The sequence below is a fragment of the Leptonotus elevatus genome, chromosome 1 (genome assembly GCF_054856555.1).
Source record: "Leptonotus elevatus isolate MCC_2025b chromosome 1, RoL_Lele_1.0, whole genome shotgun sequence".
NCBI lineage: Eukaryota > Metazoa > Chordata > Actinopteri > Syngnathiformes > Syngnathidae > Leptonotus > Leptonotus elevatus.
Window position 1 is genome coordinate 34,477,733 of NC_141239.1, and position 26,999 is coordinate 34,504,731.

Consider the following 26,999-nt stretch of genomic DNA (forward strand, 5'->3'; position numbering starts at 1 on the left):
AATTGTTAAATTATTGTGTAGAATAATTCCCCTTTTTAAATAATCAGGACAGGTGCTGCTAATTTTAGGTATGTGGGATTTGTGTCTTGTCTTTTTTGCTCTTTCTCATTGTCTTCACCCCAATGCTCACTAACCCCGTTTGTTAAAATTACATGCCCCAAGAGAATAAATAAGACACCTTTTTTCATGGCTGCCAGCAGTGTAATCCCACCCACATACCCACACGCAGTATTGTTGGAGGTTGGTAAATAGCTGACAAGTGACTTGGTGCAGCAGAGGTTGGAAAATGAGGTCAGACAATTTCTTGAGTGATAGAAAGTAAGAATGATGCATGCAGAGATGGTGACAAATTCATCCGTCCTATCAATTTTCTATAATGCTTGTCCTGCTCAAGGTCAGTAGGAATATGGAGCCTTTCCCAGGTGATTAAGGGTGAGAGGTAAGTTAAACCCCGGACTGATCACCTATCAATCACCTGGATACACAAAATCATTGGTACTCTCTAGGCACTCATTAATACAGTTGGGCGATTTAGTTTTCAATCATGTGTGCGGGCCGTGGGGGGAAGCCAGTGTCCAATGAAAAGTTCACACAGACTGACAAACCGAGATAGCACACTGAAATATGTACATACAAACTCAAACATTCTTTCTGTGAGGCAGCAGCTGCTAACTGATTGTGCCACTGTGCTGCCCTAACGAGTACATGTACTACTGGTATCCACGAAGCACCATGGATCGCTCTATTTGAAGTTTGCTTGTTCTCCCCATGCTTGTGGTGGTTCTCCCCAGTCCATCACAGTTGCTACCAGGTGTGTGTTAGGTCAGTTCAGATCAAATTACCATTTGAGTTGTTTGTAATCAGAATTAAAAAGCATCTGGAGTCTTCATATACTACAAGGACAAGAGTGGAATAAGGGTGGAGGTGATCTGATAAAGCCATCTTCTTCCTAGCTAGTCTTTTTTAGGAAGAGTTACAGACTACATTTACATGCAGTCAAAACTCGAATACTGGCAATATTTGGGTTTTGAAAGGCCATGTAAACATATGCAAAAACCCAAACATGCTCCTGAATAATCCTTTGAACAGAAACTGTTGGTTTGTGTTCTGTGCTTGCTGTATTATAAGGGAATCTTAGTCTGAAATACTTGTATGTGTGGCGGCCATCTTACGTTGCCACTTCCTAAACGGGGGGTTATTTAACTGACGCTGCCTTTGCGGGGACTCGGCTCTTTGTAGTAGGTAGCTTTCCATGTTCAAATCAAAATAATTATGCTAATTTTAGCTATTGGAAAATTACGTGGTAGCAATAAACAGACATCAGCTTGATAGTTTGCCCTTCCACACAGACCCGAACAGCCACGCAACACTCAAAAGTTGTGTGCTTTCTTGTTTACGAATGCTTGTGAATGCATCGCGGGAAGGCAGGAATGGAGGGGGAGCACAGCATTTGTGTGTGTACAATAAAGAAGATAAGATCACAACCACGTCTGCTGTTAACATGCTCGAGAAACGTTACAGTGCTGTATAAAGAAAACATCGAAAATAGCCACTGGAAACAACGTAATTTAGTCAAACCCTGTGCGCTTGTCTTTATGAGAAAAGTGGTTCTTGCAAGGGAAATTCAAGGGGAAACAATATAATTTTTGTCCAAAGGTGCCGCCATAATCAACGAAAGCCAAATGCTGCTTTGTTCTGCTTTAAACCTGATTCTAATATTTTGGTAACCCAATTTATCCACATGACAGGATTAAAAGACAAGATATTGCGTCAGCACTAACGAAACATATGGCAAATTAACCTTACATGTCTTTATTTGTGGGAGGGAACAACTCTACAACCGCTCATGTTTTAATCAAAGCGTGGACCGTGGGGCAGCACATTATACATGACACCCAAAAATATTTGGAATTAATTTCAAAACATCTCTATCTTTTCCATCTGCTTAGCAGTATATATATATATATATATATATATATATATATATATATATATATATATATATATATATATATAATCCTACAGTCAGCTCTCTTTGGCACTATACGGGGAGCACATTAGTTTACAAATAACTTGTATATTTTAATAAAAACCCTAACAACTACTGCTACAGATTATAATAGACAATAATAATTATTAATAAAAAACATGCCTAACTACATAAAGGTTCATAGTTACTTGGTCCCTCTTTATGTTTTGAATTAAAGTCATGTTAAACTTGTGGTTCTTTTAACCCTATTGTGTATTCATGGAAATTCACAAGAGATTTTCTGTTATGTTCACGAGCGGCTCATGCAAGTTTTTGAAATGTGAATGAGAAGCCTGAAATCTTACAACCCATATATGCACTGCTTCAGAGCTCTTCAGTGACAAGAAATTATGAATATAACAAAGAGTTCCGTTTTCAGAAAATACTTTGACGTCATCTACAGTTTTCTGTGACTTAAAAATATTTTATATTACTTATAATACTAATCATATAATCTTGCAAATACATCAGCCTAATAAAAACTAAAAGCTGAAAAAAAAGAGAAAATGGTCAGCCTGCCCATCACTGAATATGAACGGAGGCTGCAGTCAGGCAGTTCTCATATTTGGAGCAAAGGGTGAGGACACGGATCATCAAATTCTCCAGCGAGCTCATTACTCCATCCAAAAGGCCAGGACGTTTGTACGATGCCAGAAGGGGATTAGGAAATATGACTCTGATTTCAGATCTTTCCCAATAAAATCTACTGCTTTTCCTCAAAACTGATGGCACACTTTTGAATGAAACATATTCTCAGGCTAAAGTTTCTCTTCAATGTTGTGCACATGTTTATATTTTACTAATGGACTCTTTCAATCCCAGTAACAAGCAGAAATTCATCATAATTTTGGTTTTGTTTAATATACTATTATGGTAAATACCAACACAATTACTCACCATCACATTCTTACCAAATTTTTGAAATTAAAAGTGTGTTTTTATTGGACTTTTTGTATGTGTTTGGCAATAGCTCATAAGTAGTGTTTGGTCGTAAAATATTCATCCAGTTGCATACATTATATGATCTTTACCGCCAAGTAAAGATGACGTTAGGAAGCATGGCAAAGCGTCTCCATAGAGGAAACTCTAATTCCCAAGGACAAGTTTCACAAGTGTGGTTATGTTTACCAGTACGGAATTTGGCCACTGCAATTGGCTGGCGGCAACTTCAGGGTGAACCCCAACTCTCGCCTAAATTCAGCTGGGATAGGTTCCAGCACATCCATAAATTGGAATGACAATAAGCAATTTGGCCAAATATTTTTAAGCCCCTAAAAAAGCAGAGGCATAACATTGCTTCGAATATGATAAATGACAGATTCCTACAAATTATCTTAAACTGAAGCTGAAGACAGAATTTCATCATATGTATACAAAATAATTGATTAATAATAAAAACATTTCAATGAAAGACATATTACAAAGACTATTGGACTCCTGACAACTCATTATAAAATAAAATAAAATAAAATAAAAAGTACAGTATATTATTTACATTAAGAGATTAGCCCAACAACATTATTTTAGAAACAAAACAGTACAGTATTCTTACGAGCTCTGTTTAGAATTACATTAAGTCCCGGTACACTTAACTGTTAGTGTTTTTATCATTTTATCAAAAATAACATTTGTGACTTATGTGTGATCAGTGGTGTATCCAGAATTTAGTGGAGTGGCCATAAAATGAGACTTGCGTAGTAGGTAGCCATATTCAGGGTTTAAGGAAAAACATTTCACACATATCAAGAACTTTGCCCAAAACACTCAGATTTTTTTTTTTTACTTATTTTTTGCCATTGCTTTGCTTTTGTGTACTGATCGTTTCGTGCACTTTTTTTTGCTAGTTAAAGCCATCAGAGTATTCAATTGTCACAATGTAGACTGTGACTGACAGCTCATTCCATCAAATCATATTCAAGAAACACAATGACTCAACAACCTCATAATTATTCACAATCGTTTTCAACAAATTGTTCCTGCTTGCTGTGTGTTGGGCAAGATTGGTAAATGTGCACATTTAATTTCATGAAACCCTGGCTTTGGGATAGTATGATAGCCAGCTTCTCGGCTGTGTTGATTGTGTGCTAAAATGTGAAACTAATAATCTTGACTAATGTTCACTACAAACCAAATATATAAATAAAAAATATATCTCGAACAACCAGAGTGCACCTTATCAACACCCAATTAGATACTGTAAATGGTCAGTCCAGAGAGTGTGCGGCACATTGCTCCAACCCTGTGTATTATGAATCTCAAACTTTAATGAATCACATAAAGTATGCTCATTTTATATGGTGACATTTTCACTATTATTTGTGATGGATGGATGGATGGACGTTTTTACCAGCTGAGATATCTCAAGAAGCTTCTGAAAGTGCAGACAAAAACGCACTGACGCTCTAACACCTGTGTTAGTCTGTTATCCCTCTACTTTCTGCTGTCATTTTAAAACGTCCTTGACTCTGGTTAAAGACTGACACGAACCGAAGTACAACTCAGTTCATTTGCAAGCAGAGAGAGACCACCTCTTCAAGCACCCTCAAAGCAGTCTCTCTCTCTCTCTCTCTCTCTCTCTCTCTCTCTCTCTCTCTCTCTCTCTCTCTCTCTCTCTCTCTTATTTATTTATTTATTTGAGTCAAAACTGACAAGTGTGAACAAATATTTAAAATAGCTGTAGTTAACATTAATTGGACTTGTTTCTGGGTTTGCCACTAGCTTTTAACATTTGCATATGGCAGAATATAAAAATGGCATAAAAAATAACAATGCTCATTAATCATTCATCTACTAGCACAATAACAATAAAAATAATAAGAAGGGGGGGTGGGGGTTATTGATTGATTCTAGATTTATGTGGGTTAAAATGCTAAGGAGAGTGGTTTAAAGCCTAGGTGTCAAACTCCGGTCCTGGAGGGCTTCAATCCTGCAGGTTTTGGATGTTTCCGTTCTCCAACACAGCTGATATATGATCAGCTCATCAGCAAGCTCTGCATAAGCCTGATAACGATCCTGCTGATTGGAATCAGCTTGTGTTGGAAAAGGGAAACATCCAAAATCTGCAGGACAACGGTCCTCGAGGACCGGAGTTTGATACCTCTGGTTTAAAGGTTTCGTACTTGGTTTTGATTTGGTGTGCTATGTTTGGAGTCAAGGTGGTTTATTAATTCCAAGTATCATTAAAGACTGAAATATTGTTCCTTTTTTGAACCAATGTTTTATTTTGTTATTTTTTTGCAATTTATTCTATAAGAGAGTTAGGAAGGAGGTCATTCTATTTTAAATTCAGTTTAAAGTGATAACTAATCTGTTCAGGCATCCATGATTGACATATCTTTTGTGGGGCATAGGGAACTTGAACCATTACCGATTATTTAACATCTAATCAATACTGACAACAGCTTTGTAGTGATCTAAGTAAAACAGACTATATGAGGCCCATGTTTTTAAGCTAAGGCACTGCAGAGGTCACTTGCATTTTATCTCAAAAATGAGACATGACTTCAAATAATAAAAAAGTCGTATTATTGCTAAGGCCCAATTTCTTTCTTTGTACACAGCTACAGCATGTGTCATATACATGTAATTTTGTTATCAATAATAAAATACAATGTTTTGCAGGTTTTACCACATAGAGCCATTTTACAGTGTCAATCACACATTTTCATTGGACTTTAATTGATCCATATATAGTTCAGAATAGCATGGTACTACTCCCCAAAAAATTCATCACACGCATGAATTGTATAACACCTTCAAGTAAAAGTTCACAAAGCCAATAGAAAAGGCCAGCATTGTTTTTTTTTGGTTTATTATGGTGAATTGTTTGGGCGATCAGAAGCGGTTCAAAAAGAGAGAGAGAAGTGTGACACTTTTCATCTGTTGGTGCAGACAGAGCAGCACAGTAATAATGTCCTTGAAGACATGAACATAAATGACTGCGGCACACAATGGCAACATCTGAGAGGTTTCGTGTGACTAAGGTGAACCGGCAGGCGATACATTGTAGAAAATGAATTGTTCTTGAATATGCTCTATAAACGTCAGCCTGATTGTCATTATTTTGCATACCAACACTACTCCATTAAAATGTGTTTATATTCACATTTCTTCTAAAAATCTAACTTTTATCGTATGTACTTGTATAGGTTTAAATATTATATACTGTAAATGTAGAAATATATCTGTATGAGTTTGATACTGTACAGTACAATAAATTTGATACAAAAGTATGGCTTCTGATAATAATTCAGTTACATGTAGCACATATTTGAAGACAATTAGATCAATGTTTATTTCTTATTCAAAATACACTTGTATCTTAAAACAAAAACAACAAAGCAAACCAAAAGAGTAGAATCTCCATATCCAGAACTATGCCATACGCCCACTCATGCATACTCGTACCACATCACTAGTCAGGTTTCCATCCAAATGTTTCAACATTTTTATGCGAATTTTGTGGAAATGCGCAAAACGGACATGCGACTTATGCCCGTTTCCATCCGCTCTTCTTTTGCGAATATGCGCCGCGAGATGACGTTGTAGTGACGGAACTTTGGGACAATAGGGAGTTCCAGGTGGGAATGTTGGCTTTGACGGACTGAACGGAAGTAGTTTTGTCTTGTTGGCTTCCCTCCCGCATGAGGAGTGAAGTGTGTCGTTACATTGAGAGCTGATGTTAATAAAGCCATCTAAAATTGCATTAATGTTTTTTTTCTTTAATTAATTATAAAAATAATCGTGTTTCTTCGTCTCCCCAAACATATCCAATTTACACAATCAGGCAGTCAAAATCCTGCACTCCCGCTTGAATGACAAATGCACATAGCTTTCTTCATCCACAAAGCACATTGTGTATACAACCCTACCTTTGCTGATGTCCTGGTACTCGAGCCACAGTTGCCTCTGAACCTGTTTGTTGGGGTACCAAATAGTACAGGACTCCTGGAACCCGTACATGGCCTCCTGCACATAGTGGTTCCCAAACTCCTTTAGGATGGCTACAAAGTCGCCTCGCTGTGTTGCCCCGTCCAGCGAATGGACGGCTGAGCTGAAGGCTAGGAAGAAAATGGGGGATAGTTTATTAAAATATAAACAAAAATACACTGAAAATATTGTTAATCCTTATGAATCATTATGTTTTGAATTTATTTAATTAACCCACATTAACCTTGTATTTCATTTCAATACATCTATCTGTAGAAGAGGCTTCTGTTTGTCTCCATGTTACATATTGATTTTTTTTTTATGTTAGTAATTACCCCCAATGTAATTTATTTTTAAAATTATGTAAACAGCAGCTGATTCGTGAAGACTTGTGGTTTGGAACCAGAGGGTCACAGTTGTTGTACTGCTACGGCCACATCCATCCCTCCATCCATCCATCTATCTAGAACATTTTCTAAATTGTTAAGTCCAGTTTTGTTTTCTGGATTTTTAAAAACTGTTGTCATGTTTTGTTCCATCCAGATGTTATTGAGAGTTGTAATTTTCCACAAAATGCAGAATGCTGGATGGGTGGTTTACAAGACATGTTTACAATAGCTACCAACTACTTAATTGTGGCATTTACGCACAAACTATTAATGTTAACTAACTAACTAACTACCCCCTAAGGTGAGTCATCACCTTATCGTGGTGGAGGGGTTTGCGTGTCCCAATGAGCCTGGGAGCTATGTTGTCCGGGGCTTCATGCCCCTGGTAGGGCCACCCATGGCAAACAGGTCCTAGGTGAGGGACCAGACAAAGCATGGCTCAAATGACCCCAATGATGAACACGAACTTTGGATTTTCGTTTCCCTTGCCCGGACACGGGTCACCGGGGCCCTCCTCTGGAGCTAGGCCTGGAGGTGGGGCTTGAAGGCGAGCGTCTGGTGGCCGAGCCTACACCCTCGGCTACTGAAGCTAGTTCTGGGGACATGGAATGTCACCTCTCTGACAGGGAAGGAGCCCGAGCTGATGTGCGAGGCTGAGAAGTTTCGACTAGATATAGTCGGACTCACCTCCACACACGGCTTGGGTTCTGGTACCAATCCTCTCGAGAGGGGCTGGACCCTCTTCCACTCTGGAGTTGCCCACGGTGAGAGGCACAGAGCAGGTGTGGGCATACTCATTGCCCCCCGGTTAGGCGCCTGTGCGTTGGGGTTTACCCCGGTGAACGAGAGGGTAGCCTCCCTCCGCCTACGGGTGGGGGGACGGGTCCTGACTGTTGTTTGTGCTTAAGCACCGAACAGCAGCTCAGAGTACCCACCCTTTCTGGAGTCCTTAGAGGGTGTGCTGGAGAGCGCTCCCCTTGGGGACTCCCTCGTTCTGCTGGGGGACTTCAACGCTCATGTGGGTAATGACAGTGAGACCTGGAGGGGCGTGATTGGGAGGAACGGCCCCCCCGATCAAAACCCGAGCGGTGTTTTGTTGTTGGACTTCTGTGCTCGTCACGGACTGACCATAACGAACACTATGTTCAAGCACAAGGGTGTCCATATGTGCATTTGGCACCAGGACACCCTAGGCCGCAGTTCGATGATCGACTTTGTAGTCGTGTCATCGGATTTGCGGCCGTATGTGTTGGACACTCGGGTTAAGAGAGGGGCGGAGCTGTCAACTGATCACCACCTGGTGGTGTGTTGGCTCCGATGGCGGGGTAAGATGCTGGTCCGACCAGGCAGGTCCAAACGTATTGTGAAGGTCTGCTGGGAACGTCTGGATGAATCCCCTGTCAGAAAGAGTTTCAACGCCCACCTCCGGCAGAGCTTCTCCATTGTCCCGGGGGAGGCGGGGGACGTTGAGTCCGAGTGGACCATGATCCGCGCTTCCATTGTTGAAGCGGCCAAAGGAGCTGTGGCCGTAAGGTGGTTGGTGCCTGTCGGGGCGGCAATCCTCGAACCTGCTGGTGGACACCAGCGGTAAGGGATGCCGTCAAGCTGAAGAAGGAGACTGCTGACAGGTACCGGCTGGCCAAGCGGAATGCGGCTTTGGTGGTCGTTGAGGCAAAAACTCGGACATGGGAGGAGTTCGGTGAGGCCATGGAAAACGATTTCCGGACGACTTCGAGGAAATTCTGGTCCACCATCCGGCGTCTCAGGAGAGGAAAGCAGTGCGCCATTAACACTGTGTCTAGTGGAGATGGGGTGCTGTTGACCTCGACTCGGGACGTCGTGAATCGTTGGGGAGAATACTTCAAAGACCTCCCTCAATTCTACCGACACGCCTTCTTTTGAGGAAGCAGGGTCTGGGAACTCTGAGGTGAGCCCCCCTATCTCTGGGGTCGAAGTCACTGAAGTGGTTGGAAAGCTTCTCCGTGGCAGGGCCTCGGGGGTGGATGAGGTTCGCCCGGAGTTCCTAAAGGCTCTGGATGTTGTGGGGCTGTCGTGGTTGACACGTCTCTACAACATCGCGTGGACATCAGGAACAGTGCCTCTGGATTGGCAGACCGGGGTGGTGGTTCCCCTTTTTAAGAAGGGGGACCGGAGGGTGTGTTCCAACTTTAGAGGGATCACACTCCTCAGCCTCCCAGGTAAGGTCTATTCGGGGGTGCTGGAGAGGAGGGTCCGTCGGGAAGTTGAATCTCGGATTCAGGAGGAGCAGTGTGGTTTTCGTCCCGGCCGTGGAACAGTGGACCAGCTCTACACCCTCAGCAGGATCCTTGGGGGTGCATGGGAGTTCGCCCAACCAGTCCACATGTGCTTTGTGGACTTGGAGAAGGCGTTTGACCGTGTCCGTCGGGGAGTCCTGTGGGGGGTGCTTCGGGAGTATGGGGTACCGGGCCCCCTGATACGGGCTATTCGGTCCCTGTACGGCCGATGTCAGAGTTTGGTCCGCATTGCCGGCAATAAGTCGAATTTGTTTCCTGTGAGGGTTGGACTCCGCCAAGGTTGCCCTTTGTCACCGATTCTGTTCATAACTTTTATGGACAGAATTTCTAGGCGCAGCCGGAGTGTTGAGGGAGTCCAGTTTGGTGGCCTCAACATTGCATCTCTGCTTTTTGCAGATGATGTGGTGCTGTTGGCTTCTTCAAGCCGTGATCTCCAGTTCGCAGCCGAGTATGAAGCGGTTGGGATGAGGATCAGCACGTCCAAATCCGAGACCATGGTCCTCAGTCGGAAAAGGGTGGAGTGCCCTCTCCGGGTCGGGGATGAGTACCTGCCCCAAGTGGAGGAGTTCAAGTATCTTGGGGTCTTGTTCACGAGTGAGGGTAGGTTAGAGCGGGAGATCGACAGACGGATCGGTGCAGCGTCTGCAGTGATGCGGACGCTGTATCGGTCCGTTGTGGTGAAGAAGGAGCTGAGCCGAAAGGCAAAGCTCTCGATTTACCGGTCGATCTACGTTCCTGCCCTCACCTATGGTCACGAGCTTTGGGTCGTGACCGAAAGAACAAAATCCCGGATACAAGCGGCCGAAATGAGTTTCCTCCGCAGGGTAGCCGGGCTCTCCCTTAGAGATAGGGTGAGAAGCTCGGTCATCCGGGAGGGACTGAGCGTCGAGCCGCTACTCCTCCACGTTGAGAGGAACCAGTTGAGGTGGCTCGGGCATCTGGTTCGGATGCCTCCTGGGCGCCTCCCTGGGGAGGTGTTCCGGGCATGTCCTACCGGCGGGAGGCCACGGGGACGACCCAGGACACGCTGGAGAGACTACGCCTCACGGCTGGCTTGGGAACGCATTGGGATCCCGTCGGAGGAGCTGGCTGAAGTGGCTGGGGAGAGGGAAGTCTGGGCTTCCCTGCTAAAGCTGCTGCCCCCGCGACCCGACCCCGGATAAGCGGAATTGAAGATGGAACGGAAGGGAACTAACTAACTAATAGTCTGTATATCCGTCCATTAGTCTGTCCATCCATCCATCCATCCGAAACTTGCTTTAATGGACAAAAAAAGAGTGTCCAGTCCCCCAAAACAATACTTGGTACAGTAGTTGTCATCCCTCACCCCCAAAAAAACCCCAAAACAAATGGCCACTGTTGTTTACTAGCCCTGTAGCCCAATCAACAGACAGATACTGGTAAATATATGTATATGCCTACATGGCAGCCATGTTAGTAGGGTCAATGTTCCCATTAAAAGCAATGGGAAGCATGGACATTAGTCATTTACCTATTATTATCTATGGCTGTTGTTTACTTGAGCAAGCTTTAATCATGTAGTACACATACACATCTCTTGAACTTGGTATAGCTACTGTACTGATTTTGATACAGTGTACTATTGTTTTTGTTAAGCCCTTCTCTATGGCATTTTGTCAGTGAGATGAAAAAAAGAAAGTGCACTAACCTCGTGTCTTATCAAAGTAACCAGCAAAGCAAGGTTGGTTCAACTTTAAAACTTTCCAAACAATGTCACACTTAAAAAATATATTTATTTACAATAATTTTGCACTGGACTGAATGTTTTTAGTCCACAAAAAAGTACTTCAATTTAACGGACAATCAGCTTAAAAGACTGTTGAATTAGGGGTTTATTGTGTTTGCATTATTGTCTTAGCATTTTCTTTTTGACTTGAAAATGTATATATACATAAATAAATAAAGTAAAAATGTAAATTGAAAATCTCTCTACAGGACAGGCTCACATAATGGAAAAGGATGGTGTGAAGTTTTGTCCCAACTTGAATGTCTGCTATACTGACTCACCTGGGAGAGGGTGTTTGATGTTGTGAGACCCGAAACACCCGAGGACCCCAGAATACATCACTGAGGATCTGTCTGTGTTGCACTACAAGTGTATGTTAAGAACTATTAACTTTAGCTACCAGAATATTTTTTTTTCATTTCAATGTTTTAATGCCAGAAAATATCAGAAAGATTGAAACATGGGCCACTTGGGCCCAATTAGCAACACATATGCGGAAGAAGGTCTACTGTGTACAAAATGGTTCCCTATTCATATACTGTCAACTGGTTTAAGTGTGTGTTCAGTGCAGTAACAGGGAATGAAAGCACTTGGTGAGTGAAAAGATCACAGCAGTAAGCATAGCTCAAGTCACAATATCTGATCGTGTGCCAAAGAGAATTAGAATGACAATACAGAAAATTGTGAAAATGTGTTGACTATGTGCTTCAAATTAGTGGTTAGCAAGTTTACCTCACAGTCCAGAGGTCCTGGATTCAAAAGTGTAGAGTTTTTTTCATAGCACTACTCCAGTTCAATCCCACATTTATGAGGCAAGACATCCATGTTATGTTAATTATGATTCTAAATTGCCTACAGGTGTGAATGTGAGTGTGAATAGTATTTTATGTACACTGAGACCAGTCTACCCGCAACACTAATGAGGACATGCATTCTAAAAAAATGGATGGATGAATGTTGAATGTGACACACTGATCAGGAGATCAATATTGCCATGTGATTAGCCTTACAGCGCTGCATCAAATAATAAAAAGTAAAAGTGCAATAGTGGTTAATCATTATCACTTCCTTGAGATTTGGTGTTAATAACTCAACTCACACACACCGGCTGCTCTGGTTTCCCCTCTAAAATTAAATTAGGCATCCATTGAAGTGTGAGACAGACCTGTATGTGACTGAGCAATGGGTCCTTTACTTTCAAATGTAAAACCCCTGCAATTGTTACCCCCTGGTGGCTTTTGAAATATGATGAGCGGAAAAGGGAAATGGCAGAAACAGAGAAGAAGGGCAGAGAGTGACTTCTAAACTATCTGTTCCCCCAAAGGCACAATGTATAAGCAACAGCATCACCACTGGAAATGCATTCAAGTAGTGCCTACTGCAATGGAAACGTTCTGTGGCTCATTTCATGCAAGTTAAAGTGACTAAATGCAACATTTCAACTATAGTTCCATTACCATGAAACATGATATAGTATGTGGTGAGGCAAATACATTGAGAGAAAGCCATATATATTTCCTTAGGAAGAAAAAACAATCCTCCTGACATGGTTCAGTATAATCTACAAAAGCCGCCAGGAGAAAACATTGCTTGACTAAATACCTATCATAGGTTCTCTTAGCCTAAGAGGTGTGCAAGGCAGACACTGTCAGAATATATTGGTGCTGCTCTGAAACACAGCATTGTAATATGACAGAAACAAGAAAAATAAAATAAGCATACAGTCTGTTTGATAACCTAATTTTTCCAGTCACCCATGTATATAACCATATATTCATCTCAATATACAGTATAAAAACAAGTGATAGTTAATTTTTTTCCACAGAGTAAGGTATTCTCTATGAAACTCTTAGAGAGACATGTATAAGGAAAACACAATCCTAGAAACTTACACATGTTGTACACAAGTTTTGCGTTTCTGGCTAGTAAACATGTTTTTACATGCTCATCTCAAGAGATCAATAAAACATTATTTAAAGCTGAATTGGACTGATGAAATATATCTGAAATGAAGAGTAAAATCTATTGAAATCATCATGGTCTTACAAAATGGCTTTGACCTAAACAACTATCTTGCTTTGTAGTCTAAATAGCATATAAAGATTGTGGTTTCATTGTTGTGGTACAGTTCAAATAGAAATGCATAATAATGCATATTAAAATCACTATTACCAATAATCCCATGTCCGATGGACTCAGGGTATGCCTCAATACCACCTTGATGCCTTGACTAACAATGCATTGCCTTCCTCATAAAGGACCCATTTCACTTATTGCTGTTCCCTCGAGGCACTCCACTAAACAGCAAAGCCACAATCAGTCAATAGTTTAATTTGGTGGAAAGGAGCCAAATTGGACTTTTTCTTTTTTTTCTTCCATGCAAATAATTGTACAACTGCCTGCAAGGGACCCTTGTGGTGTAGTGCCCATTACAGGATTTAACAGATCTAACATCTAACAACTGCTCGTTAGCTCTTAGCTAATGCTAAGGTAAACATTTGCAAGTCTATTAAATGGCACACATTTTGTTTGCAAATTGCAGCCAAAGTAGTAGAAGTCATTTCACAAAGTGTGGTCTTGACAAAAAGGCATATTGGTATTTAAACAGTTCGCTTCAATAAGATGTACCTATTTTGACATCATGAGATTGATGCCTAACAAAAGTTCCAAAGATCAAAAGTACCTCGCTATTTGGACTTTTCAAACAAAATATTCTCATAGGGAATTGGTCAGTAAGTTTATCGTTATCAGCATTTTGCAACAGATACAGAGGGACAGAAGAAAATCGCTAAAGAAATAAAATAGTTCTAATGAATTTATTGGAGCCAAACACACGTAAGATGGCAGCCCTACGTGCGTCAGCAACAAGACAAGATGGTATCTACTATCTATGTTAAACATAGAGCAAGACATATTTACTTGAAAAAGCCTAGTAAAGGTTGATGCACTCAGAAATTCTAAGTAAACTTTACAAGGAGTTATTTCTGATGTGAAAAACTTGACTATAATTTTTTCAAAGTAAATCCCAACCGTGTGAGCTCATCCTCATCTTCATCAGTCTCTGCAGCCGGCCTCACTTCAGAGACGGATGTCCTCTTGCGTCTCTCAGCCATTTTCAAAGTATACGGTGAGATTGGTGGAGCTACAACAATGAATGGCTGAATCTGAAGCTCAACGGCTACATACTACAAACATGCGAGGTGCGCAGCTAGGAACGAGCACGCACGACGTTGTTACGGCAGATTGATTGACGGGATCCAGTACCAATCGTTAAGATGACGCAGCAACAAAAGATCCTTGAACAGACCTTTAACAACAGCCGCAAGGAGGTTTGCAAATGCAGACGCTGGCGGACCTTAGAAACGAACTCACTTCACAAAACCAGTAGCTAGTTTAGCATTAGCTAGTAGACTAATCAAGTACAAAGCTATGACATTCATGGCTTTAAAATGGAATGGAACCAAAGAAAACATCAGGGTGACGGCGCGGGATCCTGGAGCATAAAGTAAGTTATTTGAAAAACCTTTCTGTGTGGTTGGTATGCTTCATCAACGCCCAGTGTAGGCTTTGACATTCAATATGTTTGAATGAGACAAGTCTCATGCATCAGGCGTAAACATATGATGAAGATAAAGCGCTATTTAAGTGCATTTGATATTTTGACCCAATAGATTTTTCATATGTTGGACTATGAAGTGATTTTCGGGAAAAGTACAATAAGTAAGTGATTCGAGTTTATTCGGGGCTAATGCTAATCGAGATTACTACCCGTTTAGCATAGGCTAATTTTGTTGGTGTTTGTGTAAAATGTGTATATGTGTACAGAAGATAAGGAACAATGAGTATTTATATCCACTAAATTCCACTCATGTTCAACCTTAGTGGACTTAAAAATAAATAAATACAAATAAATAAATAAAAAAGGGGGGGAGGGTGGCTATTAATCGATGACACAATTGATAGGAGACTCGATTAAAAAAAAAACTACTTCCACCCGAATCTTTTGTGTCTGAGTGTGCCAGCCCCCTCATAGATGTGCCGCGGCCCAGGGGGGTGTTTTGATAAATATAATAAAAATGAAGATAATACTTTTGCATTCAAGAAATGTATTCCTTCAATGATGCAGAGGGCTCGATGCACGCTGTTGTCACCTCGATCAAATCCACCAAAATCACCTTACAACACCTGTGCCAGCCACAACTTAAACCTGCTTTTAGCTAGTTTAAAGGGTTACTTGACTCATTGAGCCATTTTCACAAGTAAAAAGTTAACATTTTGTCCAGAATTAATTTGATAACCTCGTTATTTTTCATGTACAATTAATACCTTTAAAAAAAAAAATGTTTCCACTTGCTGTCGACTGATTATGACATCACCTGTTCTGAGGAAATACTTGTTAGGTAACGACCAATCATGGGTAATTGGCTCACCTGTTTTCTGGGTTTGGTCAGCAAACTGAGCCACCTGTTTCCTGAGCACAGGTTATGTCATCTTCAGTCGACAGCAAGTGGCAAAATTAGTTTTTAAAGGGATTAACTGTTCATGAAAAATAATGAAGTTATCACATTAATTATGGACAATAATTTCTTCTTACTGTTGAAAAGGGCTCAATGAGTCAAGTATCCCTCTAAGGTCTCAAGCTAAAAAACATTTCATCTTGTAAAGCGAAGATGTGCCATATGTTTGTCTACGAAAATAGAGCCCCTGGTGAAAATTTTACAGAACGTTATTAAAAAAAAGATACAATTAAGTTCACCTGGAAATGTTTACATCCATTTTTAGTTCATCCTGAAAGCTGACTATAACCTACCTTTTTGTGAGTATATATGCTATAGTGTAAAATAGTATACCAGGTCAAATAAACAGACATTGAAGGCATTCTATAGCGCTGTATGCATATGATGATTCATCTAAAAGAAGTTGTCTCTCGTCTTTTGTTTTCCCTAATTTTTCAGCTTTCCATCTGCATGGTGACTTGGTGCCTGTGACATACATCAGTTTGCCAGTGTACCAAATGAAACGCATTTGTCCATTATCATGAGACACTAACCTTGAAGTGTCACATGACAAACAATGACAAATATTTATTAACAGGGCTACACTTCATCTCAGAGAATAACATATATCATATAATCGTCTCCACATCAAACAAAGTGGTGTACTTAAAAAAAAAGTATTATTATTATTATTTATTTATTTTTTTACAAATGACAATTGTCAAAATCTGAGTGATTTACCTTGAGATAAGACCCATTGATTGAGTTTGACATGGTAGAGCACAGAGCGCAGACTCCAACGCTGCACAAGGGGGTAGCCGGACACTTCGCTATAGTTCACCATGCCTGCAATCACACACAATACAAATATGAACTGTGTTATTATGAATACCGTACGAAGTTTAAGAGAGAAGTATTGGCAGTATACTTGACTACTTCTACTCCTGTAAAACCTCACAGTAAATTGAAATCTCCACAGTGCATTGGATGTGACAGCTCTGTGTTACATCAAAGGGAAGCCTTATATCTCAGTCTTGTTTGTTTTACCTGAAGAATTGGAGAGAAATATCCACCCATGTAGATTAGATGGGAAGAGCGAAAAGCATGTTAAATTCATTGGTTTGAGATCAAATAAAGGCATACACTGCAGCTCACCCTCAAATGAAATGCACAGGGAATGTCAATATTTAGACATAGCGAGGAAAAAGGGACACAGCAGAATTTAGGTTGCTTGGCATTACATGAAAGTGGAAGTCAGCATACACGCGGAATTTTTTAAAAGTGTATTTTATATAACTTCCACATTTCAAATTCTCTGCTACACATTCTTATTTCTTCTACATTTGCCTTTCTAGCACAAAAAATGCCAACATCGCAACTCTTCTTTTTAATGCTAAAGGCTTTAAGTATTGTGAAGGGCTGGATTAAGCACAGCCGGACTATCAATTATTTGGTGTGTGCATGTTGTATTAATATGTTTATGGAATATACATTACCGCTTTAAAAGTATGTGCAATATTTGTAGGCCACCAGAAAACAAAAGCACTTGCAAAACGGATCTTTGCACATCAGTCAAGCAGGTTAAGATCCAACCAAATGGCTGACATATCTGTATGATTTTCCCCTGAATCACAGATAAACTGTGTTCACTTTTGCGAGCCTGCCATGGCTGAACCACCTCCAATCTGCTCTGTGCCGTCAGTGCAGGAGGATTTTGCCTTTCACAAAGAGTAGAATGATGGCACAGAATCGCATGACACTCACTCAGCCTTTCCTGGCCTGTAACTGCTTAATGAGAACACTTTGAATGTGTATTTTGTACACACTCATCATTAATGAAATTTAGAATGACAATGTTGCTCTGGACAAGCTTAGACTTCAGAAGAAATGCCCAACCTTGAGTTCAGCAGAGAATTGAAAATAACTAAATAAAAAAAAAAATACAAGGACAATTCGATACAGCCCCTTTCCTTTACTAATGCAGAATTTACATTAATTACTGCAATCACAATTTGAAATAAGTTTGACAGTGTAAAAAACACAGATGTCATCTGGAGATAGCTCTTAAAAAAACATAAATTAGTAGCAAATTTCAAGTACATTTATCATGCGTTACCAAAGGCAAATTTAGTCTGCCTATGTGTAATTAACACTTTACTCAAGATTGTGACATGACCATCACTTTTCATCTTAATTGCAGCTATGACTAATTAAAGCCACACAAAGTATAGTACGCTCACATCTAGATAAGTATTACATGTTGCTAGGCAGCAAGGATGTCCACTGTGTACCCCTGCGTGACTAATGTATACAGTAGATTAGTCATAAAAGTTATAAAAGACAAACTTCACTTTTCGTCTGACAGTTGTTAACTAATTTTTTGGGTGAGTTTTTTAGTTCAAGGTCCCGCTTGCTTAAAAAAAGAAAAGAAATACATGTCTATGCAAATAAAAAATACTGAGCTAGTTAAAAGCTTTGAAAACGAAAAAAAAAAATGCATAAAAGGAAATATAACTTACAAATGGTATGCCCATGGTTACAATGTTAAAAGAAAAGAAAGCACCAATCTTGTTAATTGCTACTATGCTAGCTTTCTGTTTGCAGATATTGATAGTATTGGGGTTTATTTCACAAAGCCGCACTGCTCGGCTTGCTTGCGGGTCAGCTCATCCCAACCCACGCACGCACTGCGTTTCCACCTCCAATGTGCATCTGGGACGTTGGGCGGAAGCGACGCATAACTGGCTGCGACAATAGTCGAGTGCAGGAAACAACACATAACCAATACACGGAAGCCATGGAGGACGACGCTGCCTGGTTTCGGTTGCTCGTTCTGTTTTCTCTTTTGTGGTGCTTCAGATGTGGCGCTTCTTCAGAGCTTGCAACGCAAGGAGGATAGCTGCCGCGAAAAAAAGGACAATGTTTTATTGTCGGAAAGCCCTCAAGGCTATACACGCTGATAGCAGTGGGAGCGAAGAAGAAGACGAACACTTGTCGAAAAGGACACGGCTGATAAGTTAAGTAAGAAACTAAACTGTGTTGATATAACTACCTCAAATCAGCTGTCCTGGAACCAAAAACTCAGAGTTTCCTCTCTCAGTGTATGTCAACTCGCTGTTCAGGGTTAGTCTCAGTGTTTGTTGTACATGCATTGTGAATGGACCCCTGACCTATTGGGAGCTGCACACACCTCACTACAATATTTCAAGTGTGAATGCACAAACAAGTTGCCACGCAGCTATAGATAAATCCAATCGTAATCAGCTCTTCTGACTACAGTCTTACTAAAGCTAATCAGTCACATTTTGGGTGACTTCCGGGTAATCGAATAAGATGGACGTGTAACTGCGAGCTGCTGGTTTACTAAAGTACCTCCAATTAAGGCAAATTGTCACTATTGTTGGCTACTAAGAAGATAAAAGGAGGGAAACATAATCAGAGTCATAATGGCGGAAAGAAGCCAAGTCAAGTATGTGAAAACAGCAAACTCAGCGGTGACGACGAAAAGGCTGATGAGGCTAACATGGCAGAAACCAACATGGCTACTCAAGACGAAATGCTTCAAAGTGTCTCACTTCTTACCCAGGAGTTTAAGGACCTATTAGCCAACTTGAAACAAAACCTTGTCGACTTTAAGACTGATGTTAAGGGGGCGATGAAAGACGACCTTGTCAAAATTATGTTTTGAGAAAGCTACAGAGTCATAACGCTAACATCGCGGAGGCGCAGTCTCGCACAGTTAAGTTAGAGTCGGCCTGTCAATCAATGAAGGATATGCTGCTTACGGTGGTAAAAGAAGACGCTGAAATGCAAAAGAAAATTATTGATATGGAAGGCCTATCTCAAAGGAACAATCTTCAAATTTACGGGGTGCCGGAAGAGGCAGAAGGAACATTGACAATTGATTTTGTGAGTGCTTTGCTTAAGAAGAATCTCGCTTTGCCGCATGACATGAAGCTCCAGATACAGCGGGCGCATCGAGCACTTGGACCCAAGCCAAATATGTCAACGGCTTCTCGATCGATCATTGTCAACTTCCTACAGTTCTATGTTAAGGAAATGGTCCTCAAGGAAGCATAGCGGAAAAAGATTGAAGTCAACGGCAGGCGGATTTACTTTGTCAACAATTACACGGTGGACGTCATGGGAAAACGGAAAGCATATGGCTGCATTGAAGCAAAAGGGTGTTCGCTTTCAAATGCCGTAGATGCGAGTGTACTGGGATTCAGGACTTCAAAACTAGGAAAGTGCGGATGAGTTGGCCATGGATTTAACCAAACGTGGCATTGAGGTGACTAAAACTGCAAGGGAGAAGACAACTACGAGGGAGAACACCGCGGCTGCTCTTGAAGGGGGTTTGAAGGAGGCGTTTTCATGGAGCGGGCTTGAGGTTTCCTGCCCCCCTCCCTACGACAGGGAGCAAAAGAAGGGTGGCGAACTGCACCCTTGTTTTGTGAAGTCACAAGTTTTAGTGTTTTGCAAATGTTTAAATGTTCATGTGTTTTTTATGTTTTGGGGCCTGGACTGCAATTTAAAGTGATGTGAGGTTTGATGAAAAATAACATTAAAATATTTTCGTTGAATGTGTCTAAATAATCCTGTCAAAAGCCGTAAAGTCATGACAAAGTTATGAAAAGATAACGCTCCTGTTGTGTTTCTCCAAGAAACTCATTTGTCTGAACAGGAAAATGAAAAACTGAAAAAGTTTGGTTACCAGTATGTATTCTATAGCGTTTGTCAACAAGGTTGTCGAAAAGGTGTGACTATGCTGATCTCTAACAACTGTGACTTTAGTTAATGTATATGCTCTGCCAATGACTGACTGATTTTTTTAAGACCATGTTTGACGGGATTATTTTGGAGATGGAGGGAATTCTCATATTTGGGGATGATTTCAACATGGTGATGAATAGCAAACTCGATAAGACTAACAAAAGAAAAAAAATCCACTTATGTTACTTAACTCCTTAAACCCATACTGAGAGAATTTGGTATTGATGCATGGAGGGAGCTACAACCCTCCGGGAAAGACTACACCCACTATTCAGCACCCGATAAGAGTTATGCTAGAATTTATTATTATTTTTCACTCTTATGAGTAATTTGTATAGAATACAGCTGTGCAAAATTGGTGTGGCTGACTTATCAGATCACTGTGAAATGCACCTTGTAGTTGAGTAAAAATTAGAAAAGTGAAATAAATTATGGAGACTGAACATTGGACTGTTAAACAATAAGTCGTTTGTGGAAGAAGCCCAAAAAAGATATTGATATATATTTAGAAGAGAATGATAATGGTGAGGTCAATCCTAATATTTTGTGGGATACTCTTAAAGCAGTTGTGAGAGGTAAATTTATAGCTCAAACGACAGCTCTTAAGAAGCAGAAAGAAGAAGATTTTAAAAGGGAAAGGGGAAAGTTACTTGATAATGAACAATTACACAAAAACACTGAGCTTTTGTCTAAAATTGAGGAATGTAGGGACAATTTGGATAGAATGTATAGTATGGAGGTGGAAGAAACAATCATATTATGAATCCGGAAAAAAAGGTTACAAAACTAGTGGCCAGGAGACTAAAGAAACAACAAGCAGACAGGATATGCAAAATTAGGGACCCAGAAACCAATTATTTGACATATGATCTGAGGGAAATAAAAACTGTCTTCTGTAATTATTATACAGAGCTATACATTCAACTTGAGTCGGCAACTACTGACCAGATGAAATCTTTCCTTGACACACTAGATCTTCCTTCAATAGGAACGACACAGAATACATTTTTGACATCACCTATTTCTACATTAGAAATAGAGAAGGCCATTAAAAACCTCAAGCCAAAAAAATCCCCTGGGGGAGATGGGCTGCCTTCCGAAGATAATGATGGCTGCGTGTAAAAAGGCCATCACAAAGAAGTGGCTCAGCCCTGAACCCCGACACTTGAGGACTGGCTCAAAATGGTGGGCCTGATATAACATATGTAACTACTAACACATAGGTTAAAAGGATGGAAGAAGTCATTCGCCATGAAAAATGGATGAATTGGACATTGTTCACTCAATGACAAGAAATGGACAAATAGACTACATCACTGAACTGATTGAACTGGTTAAATATTTAGGATGATTCCAGTGCCCCTGCAATTTTTGTTTTATGACTGTCATGTTTGAAAATTGCAGAGAAAAAATAAAGTAAAAAAAAAAATTGTAACTCACCAGATTTTTTCCCCAAAGTGTTTCCCAGTGTTATAGACAAAACATGATGTGAGAGACGTCACATGTTATTGAGCTCATCCAATAATTATTTTTTAATGTCCCAGTTCTCTCTTGGGTGACGTAAGCAGTGCACAAATGTCACCTACAGAGGTTTTTAATAAACGGTTGTGAAACTGGAGTTATTCAGGTGACAGGCCTCGTTTGTTCCACTGAGAGCCACGACCCCTCATACATATCCTGAACTTCAAGATTATCATCATTTATGCTAGACCATAAGCATAGTGCTCGAATATAAATCAGCTCATCTCGCGCAGCAACGGTGTGTGGCTGCAGTTGTGGGATTACAGCCATATATCACTCTGACTGCCCTCAACATATGCTATTGCACACCCAGAAGGTGTCTCCATATTGTTCATAACTGAGACCTACTATATGCTACAGCCAGACATGGGGCAAAAAAGACAAGCAGGCAGAGGGCTTGAAAAAGAGTGTCTGGGAAAGAATTGAAGGAACACATCTTGAAAGAAAGAACAAAAGATCGAAAGAAAGAAAGAAAATGGCAGAAATGAACACATTCTTGACGAAAATTAAAAAGAAGATGAATTGGAAATTAAGTGTAACAAAAGCTATAGCCATGTAGGCCCGTAATAGGTCCTCAATATTGATGCTATGAAAATGCAACATTTGGTGAGAGTCTAGCATGACCCCATAAATTGATGAATAAGCCACTCTGTGTGATATTCTGGCATTGTCCTCACCTTCAGCTACATTCATTTATCCCCTCTTATGGGAAGTAGCTTCCTGGAACGACACATAGAATCCCTGGCACAGAGAGAGCACACCACTACATAACCTTGCTATTGCTTGCCTGGGCCTTACATCCCTTAGTTAAAATGAACAAGCCCAAAACACAGAGTACTGCAGCATATTCTTCTTCTTGCTGAAAGGCCTTGTCTCCCTTTTAGCCCTGGGGTGTTGTGCTCTCATTGTCTGACACAATGATTAATTTGACTGCACTTCACTTTGCAAACATCCCAAGTTCATAATCTCTCTTCATGTAGACAGTGTGAGGGCCTTGTATAGAAGCCACTTTGATGGCGTTCTACAGCAGTGACGAGAAATACAGCTCTTTTTAGAGAACCGGCTCTTTTGGTTTGGCTAACTAAAAAGAGACGTGTCTTTCAGTTCTTCAGACTTTTTTGTTGTTTAATTTATTACCAAAAATAATGCGGAGTTATGCATATGAATGTACAAAAAAAGGTTTGATTTAAAAATGTTGCCTTTTTATATTTCCTCTATGGAGTGTTACAAAAAATATTAAATAAAAAAAAAATAGACAAAAACATTTTTAATTTAAACACAGAAACACTTCAAAACACACAACCCAACAAAATATAAATTAAAATATGTAGAACAAAAAGACCTAAACAAAAATAAATAAATAAATAGATCTGCTTCAGATAACTTGTCGATAGTGACGATTGGCATTGAGAAACACCATGCATTGAGGAGCGCATCCGGTTTCTTGCGTCGGAAAATATCTGCCGGGTTTTTGGAGAAGACTGAAACTCTTGTGGTCTGTTTCACACAAAACTTGATGAATTTCCCTTGAGGGATTATAATGAGTTTAATAAATCAAATGCATTTAAAACAGATGTTGTCCAGAATGGACATTTAGTGGTACCTTGATTTAAGAGTGTCTTTAATTTGTTTCTTGAAGATCACAAGCAGGGAACACCACAGACATATGTGATGACTATTGATTATTTATTAGTTAATGAACCTAAGATATACTGTAATATATAAGTGCACAATGTTTCTTCATTGCCATTGATTCATTGTTATAAACCTTAACCCAAAACTTAAAAAAAGACAAAAATTAGAACTCAAGCAAACCATTTCATAATATTTGAAATCCAGCTCTCTAAAATGCAAACATGTATTGAGCAATGTCTGCACACAATCAAACCTGACTTTTAAGTAGCTAAATGTAGAAACATTTATCAGAGAAACTGCACCAAATCAAATTAGACTAACTAAAAACTAAATTCTCTCTAATGTGTAAACACGATTGTGACAAGATTAGAACACTATTTGTGGCTGTTTGACACAGAACTGAAGTCTATCTAAAGACCCAAGGGCTATTTTGTAACTTTAACCAGGGACCTGGGAGGTATTTGTTATTTCAGTCACTTCTCAATGTTAGATTCATCAGAATGAGTCAGGTAGGAAAGTAATCTTATGGCTCATGGAACCTCATTAGCTAGTCTAGCCTGTGCTCTATTTCATTTCAGAATACGATTTGTAATTAATGATTTAGTATGGAGGAGGGCGCACAGGAAAATTTTAACAGGGGTGACTCATCACTAAAAACATACTGTAACCCAAGAGTATCACACTACATAGACTACTGATATGTTTTGTTGAAATCCATTACTGTAGTTATTGTATGTGTTGCTAAACATGCAGAGCATCCAAACTGGAATCTCTGTATTCAGAAGATTGATTACTGGGATGTAGCATAGAGATAGATACCAAATAGGAGGTTAGGGTGATGTCAAGGCCAATCACTTTCCAAAGTAAAGGAACACTACAGTGAAAATCAACAGAAACATAACCTACAAAATGTAGACAAATCACTTTTCTGGGTCTCATGCGCAGCCCAAAAAGTGTATTTGTCCTCTTCTGCTTCTTCTTCTGATAGCCAAAGCCTAGAATAAGGTCATCACTGTAGGTGGGTTATTGCTGCCCATGTACTGTAAGCAATTTTTTACATGCATCTGATTGAGTATGGCAGGTGTGTTCATTAACTTTTTCCTTGTAAAAATATCCACAAAAATCTCATTAGCTGTATGCTGATACCCACATAAACAATGTACCTTGCAAACTTGATAATTAGGCTGGCAGATGTGGCTTGTAACCACTCAAGGTGACACATTTTCCATTTCTGCTGTGCTGAACAAAGGCGAGGGGGACCGTTTTTGTCAGCAATTTGAAATAAGATGCCCAAAAAAGTTCAGCAGATACCTCTGAGCTTGTGTGGTCATGAGGCCATATGCTTCGACTTTAATTATGAGGGACTTGGGGAGAGAGGGACTACGGGTTGAACTATGAATCACTGCCACTCTGGTTGCCTCCAAAGCCCCATTTTACTGGTTTCAAAACTGTCCAAGTTCTTGCTCTCATTAACTAAAACAAGTCCCAGCGCATGAAATGACAGCTGACAACACATTTTGTTTTAATTTCAGCTGATTCGGAACCTAATTGTGTCTATTATTAAAAACTTTCTGGTAAGTGATGACTATAGGAAATACAATTATCTTGCATGCACTACTTTTACTACTATTCTGTACATGGCATTTGGAAGCCTAAAATCAGTATAGGACAAAATTTTAGCCATTTTGGTCAATTAGATATAACAATCAACTTACTAAAACGGTAATATCAGAAAACAAATCTTTCCATTCTGGAGCCCAGATTCAAAAGTGATCGGTTTCAAGCTCCGAAATCGCACCATCATGTGGACGAACGGCCCGAACAGTAAGAAACTTGTGAGGATACATTGAAACTGGCTTTCGTGTGGACGGGGCCTAAGTCTAAGTAAGTGATGAGCTCTTCATGTGCCTCTCACAAAAAAAACACACGACCCCTACTCCATCTTTGATAAATAGACTTGCTCTAATGTCAAATACAGAGGTCATATCCTATAACAACCCCAACCGAGCACTGTTCCACTGAGCATTTGCACTCATACCTCCAGTTTCATTAGGTGTAAAAATCAAGCCACCTGCTAACACCACCAGCTGGAAACTAACAGGCATGAATGTCTATGTCAGCAAAACCTCCAATCCCTCCGAGCCTCACCCTTCGGTGCCATGCTGTGACAATGAACTGTAATAATTATCCTGTCTGAATTTGTCAGCTAATTACCTGACATTTAACATGCAAAATGGGGGAAAATCCATCCAATTAATTATCGTTTGAGGAATAAATTAGATTTTTTCTCAATTCACAGTGGGTGTGCAGTTAATTATTGAATTTCAATAGAGCACCACGTGATATCTGACTTACGGCCGAAAGCACATTGGAGTACAGGAACAACTCATTGACACAGCACAAGAGGGTTCGAGCAATTAAAGAGTATAGCAGAAATTCTGAATAGACCAATATACCAATATACCAAAGCTACATCAACACACGGGAGCAATTATGGGGACTGCAGGCAGACGGTCAATTATATGTGCATTATATATCTGAAGTGAGCTAAGCGGGCACACTTCTGTCACACAGGTCCAAATTCAGCATTATGTCCAGTTCTCTCCAGGTAGGCTTAATTTCACCTACATTTCAAAAGCTAATGTTAGTTTATTTTGCCACTTATTTGCACAGCACCTTTGCGGCACCGGGAAAACTAATCAGGCTAAGATTTAATTGACACCGCAAGGTATTAAATGTTTGATACATTTATTAAGGTGGTTATACTGTAGCTTGCAGTGGTGTAGAACTTGGATGTGTCATTATGCAGTGTGTCTAATAGGGGTTGAACCAAAAATTCAACTATTTGACACAACAATTTTATCGTGGCAAATTTGCACACTACGCAGAAAGAGGTTGGGGGTGCTAAATGGGTACAACGGGCGCTATTCAACAGTGGACACCTGCTTAGAGGAGGATCGGCTGGTATTTCCATCCAGCAATACAACAAACAACAAGCACAAGAGTTGTTTGGTTCTTTTTCTTTTAACTTTTTGGGATTCGCTATTTGGATTGCACATGTATGTGGTGTTTTTATCAGCAGCAATGCATGGACCAATGACCACCCGTGGAACTCCAACAAACGCGAACCTGAAATATTGTATGAATGGAACAGCGTGCACATCTGTGGTCCGTGTCGAAAATGTTTAGCTTACACACAATTAG

At 40.2% G+C, this 26,999-nt stretch overlaps 1 protein-coding gene across 8 annotated transcripts in view; it reads right to left on the minus strand.

Moving 5' to 3' along the window:
• astn1 (astrotactin 1) overlaps positions 1–26,999 on the minus strand; it is a 309,454-nt gene that overhangs the window by 119,733 nt on the left and 162,722 nt on the right. For all 8 annotated transcript variants that reach the window (XM_086094600.1, XM_086094593.1, XM_086094620.1 and 5 more), the window contains 2 exons: positions 16,608–16,712; positions 6,901–7,089 (listed from right to left, as the gene is read on the minus strand). In XM_086094600.1, coding sequence (XP_085950726.1) covers positions 6,901–7,089; positions 16,608–16,712 — 294 coding nt within the window. The remainder of the gene's footprint in view (positions 1–6,900; positions 7,090–16,607; positions 16,713–26,999) is intronic.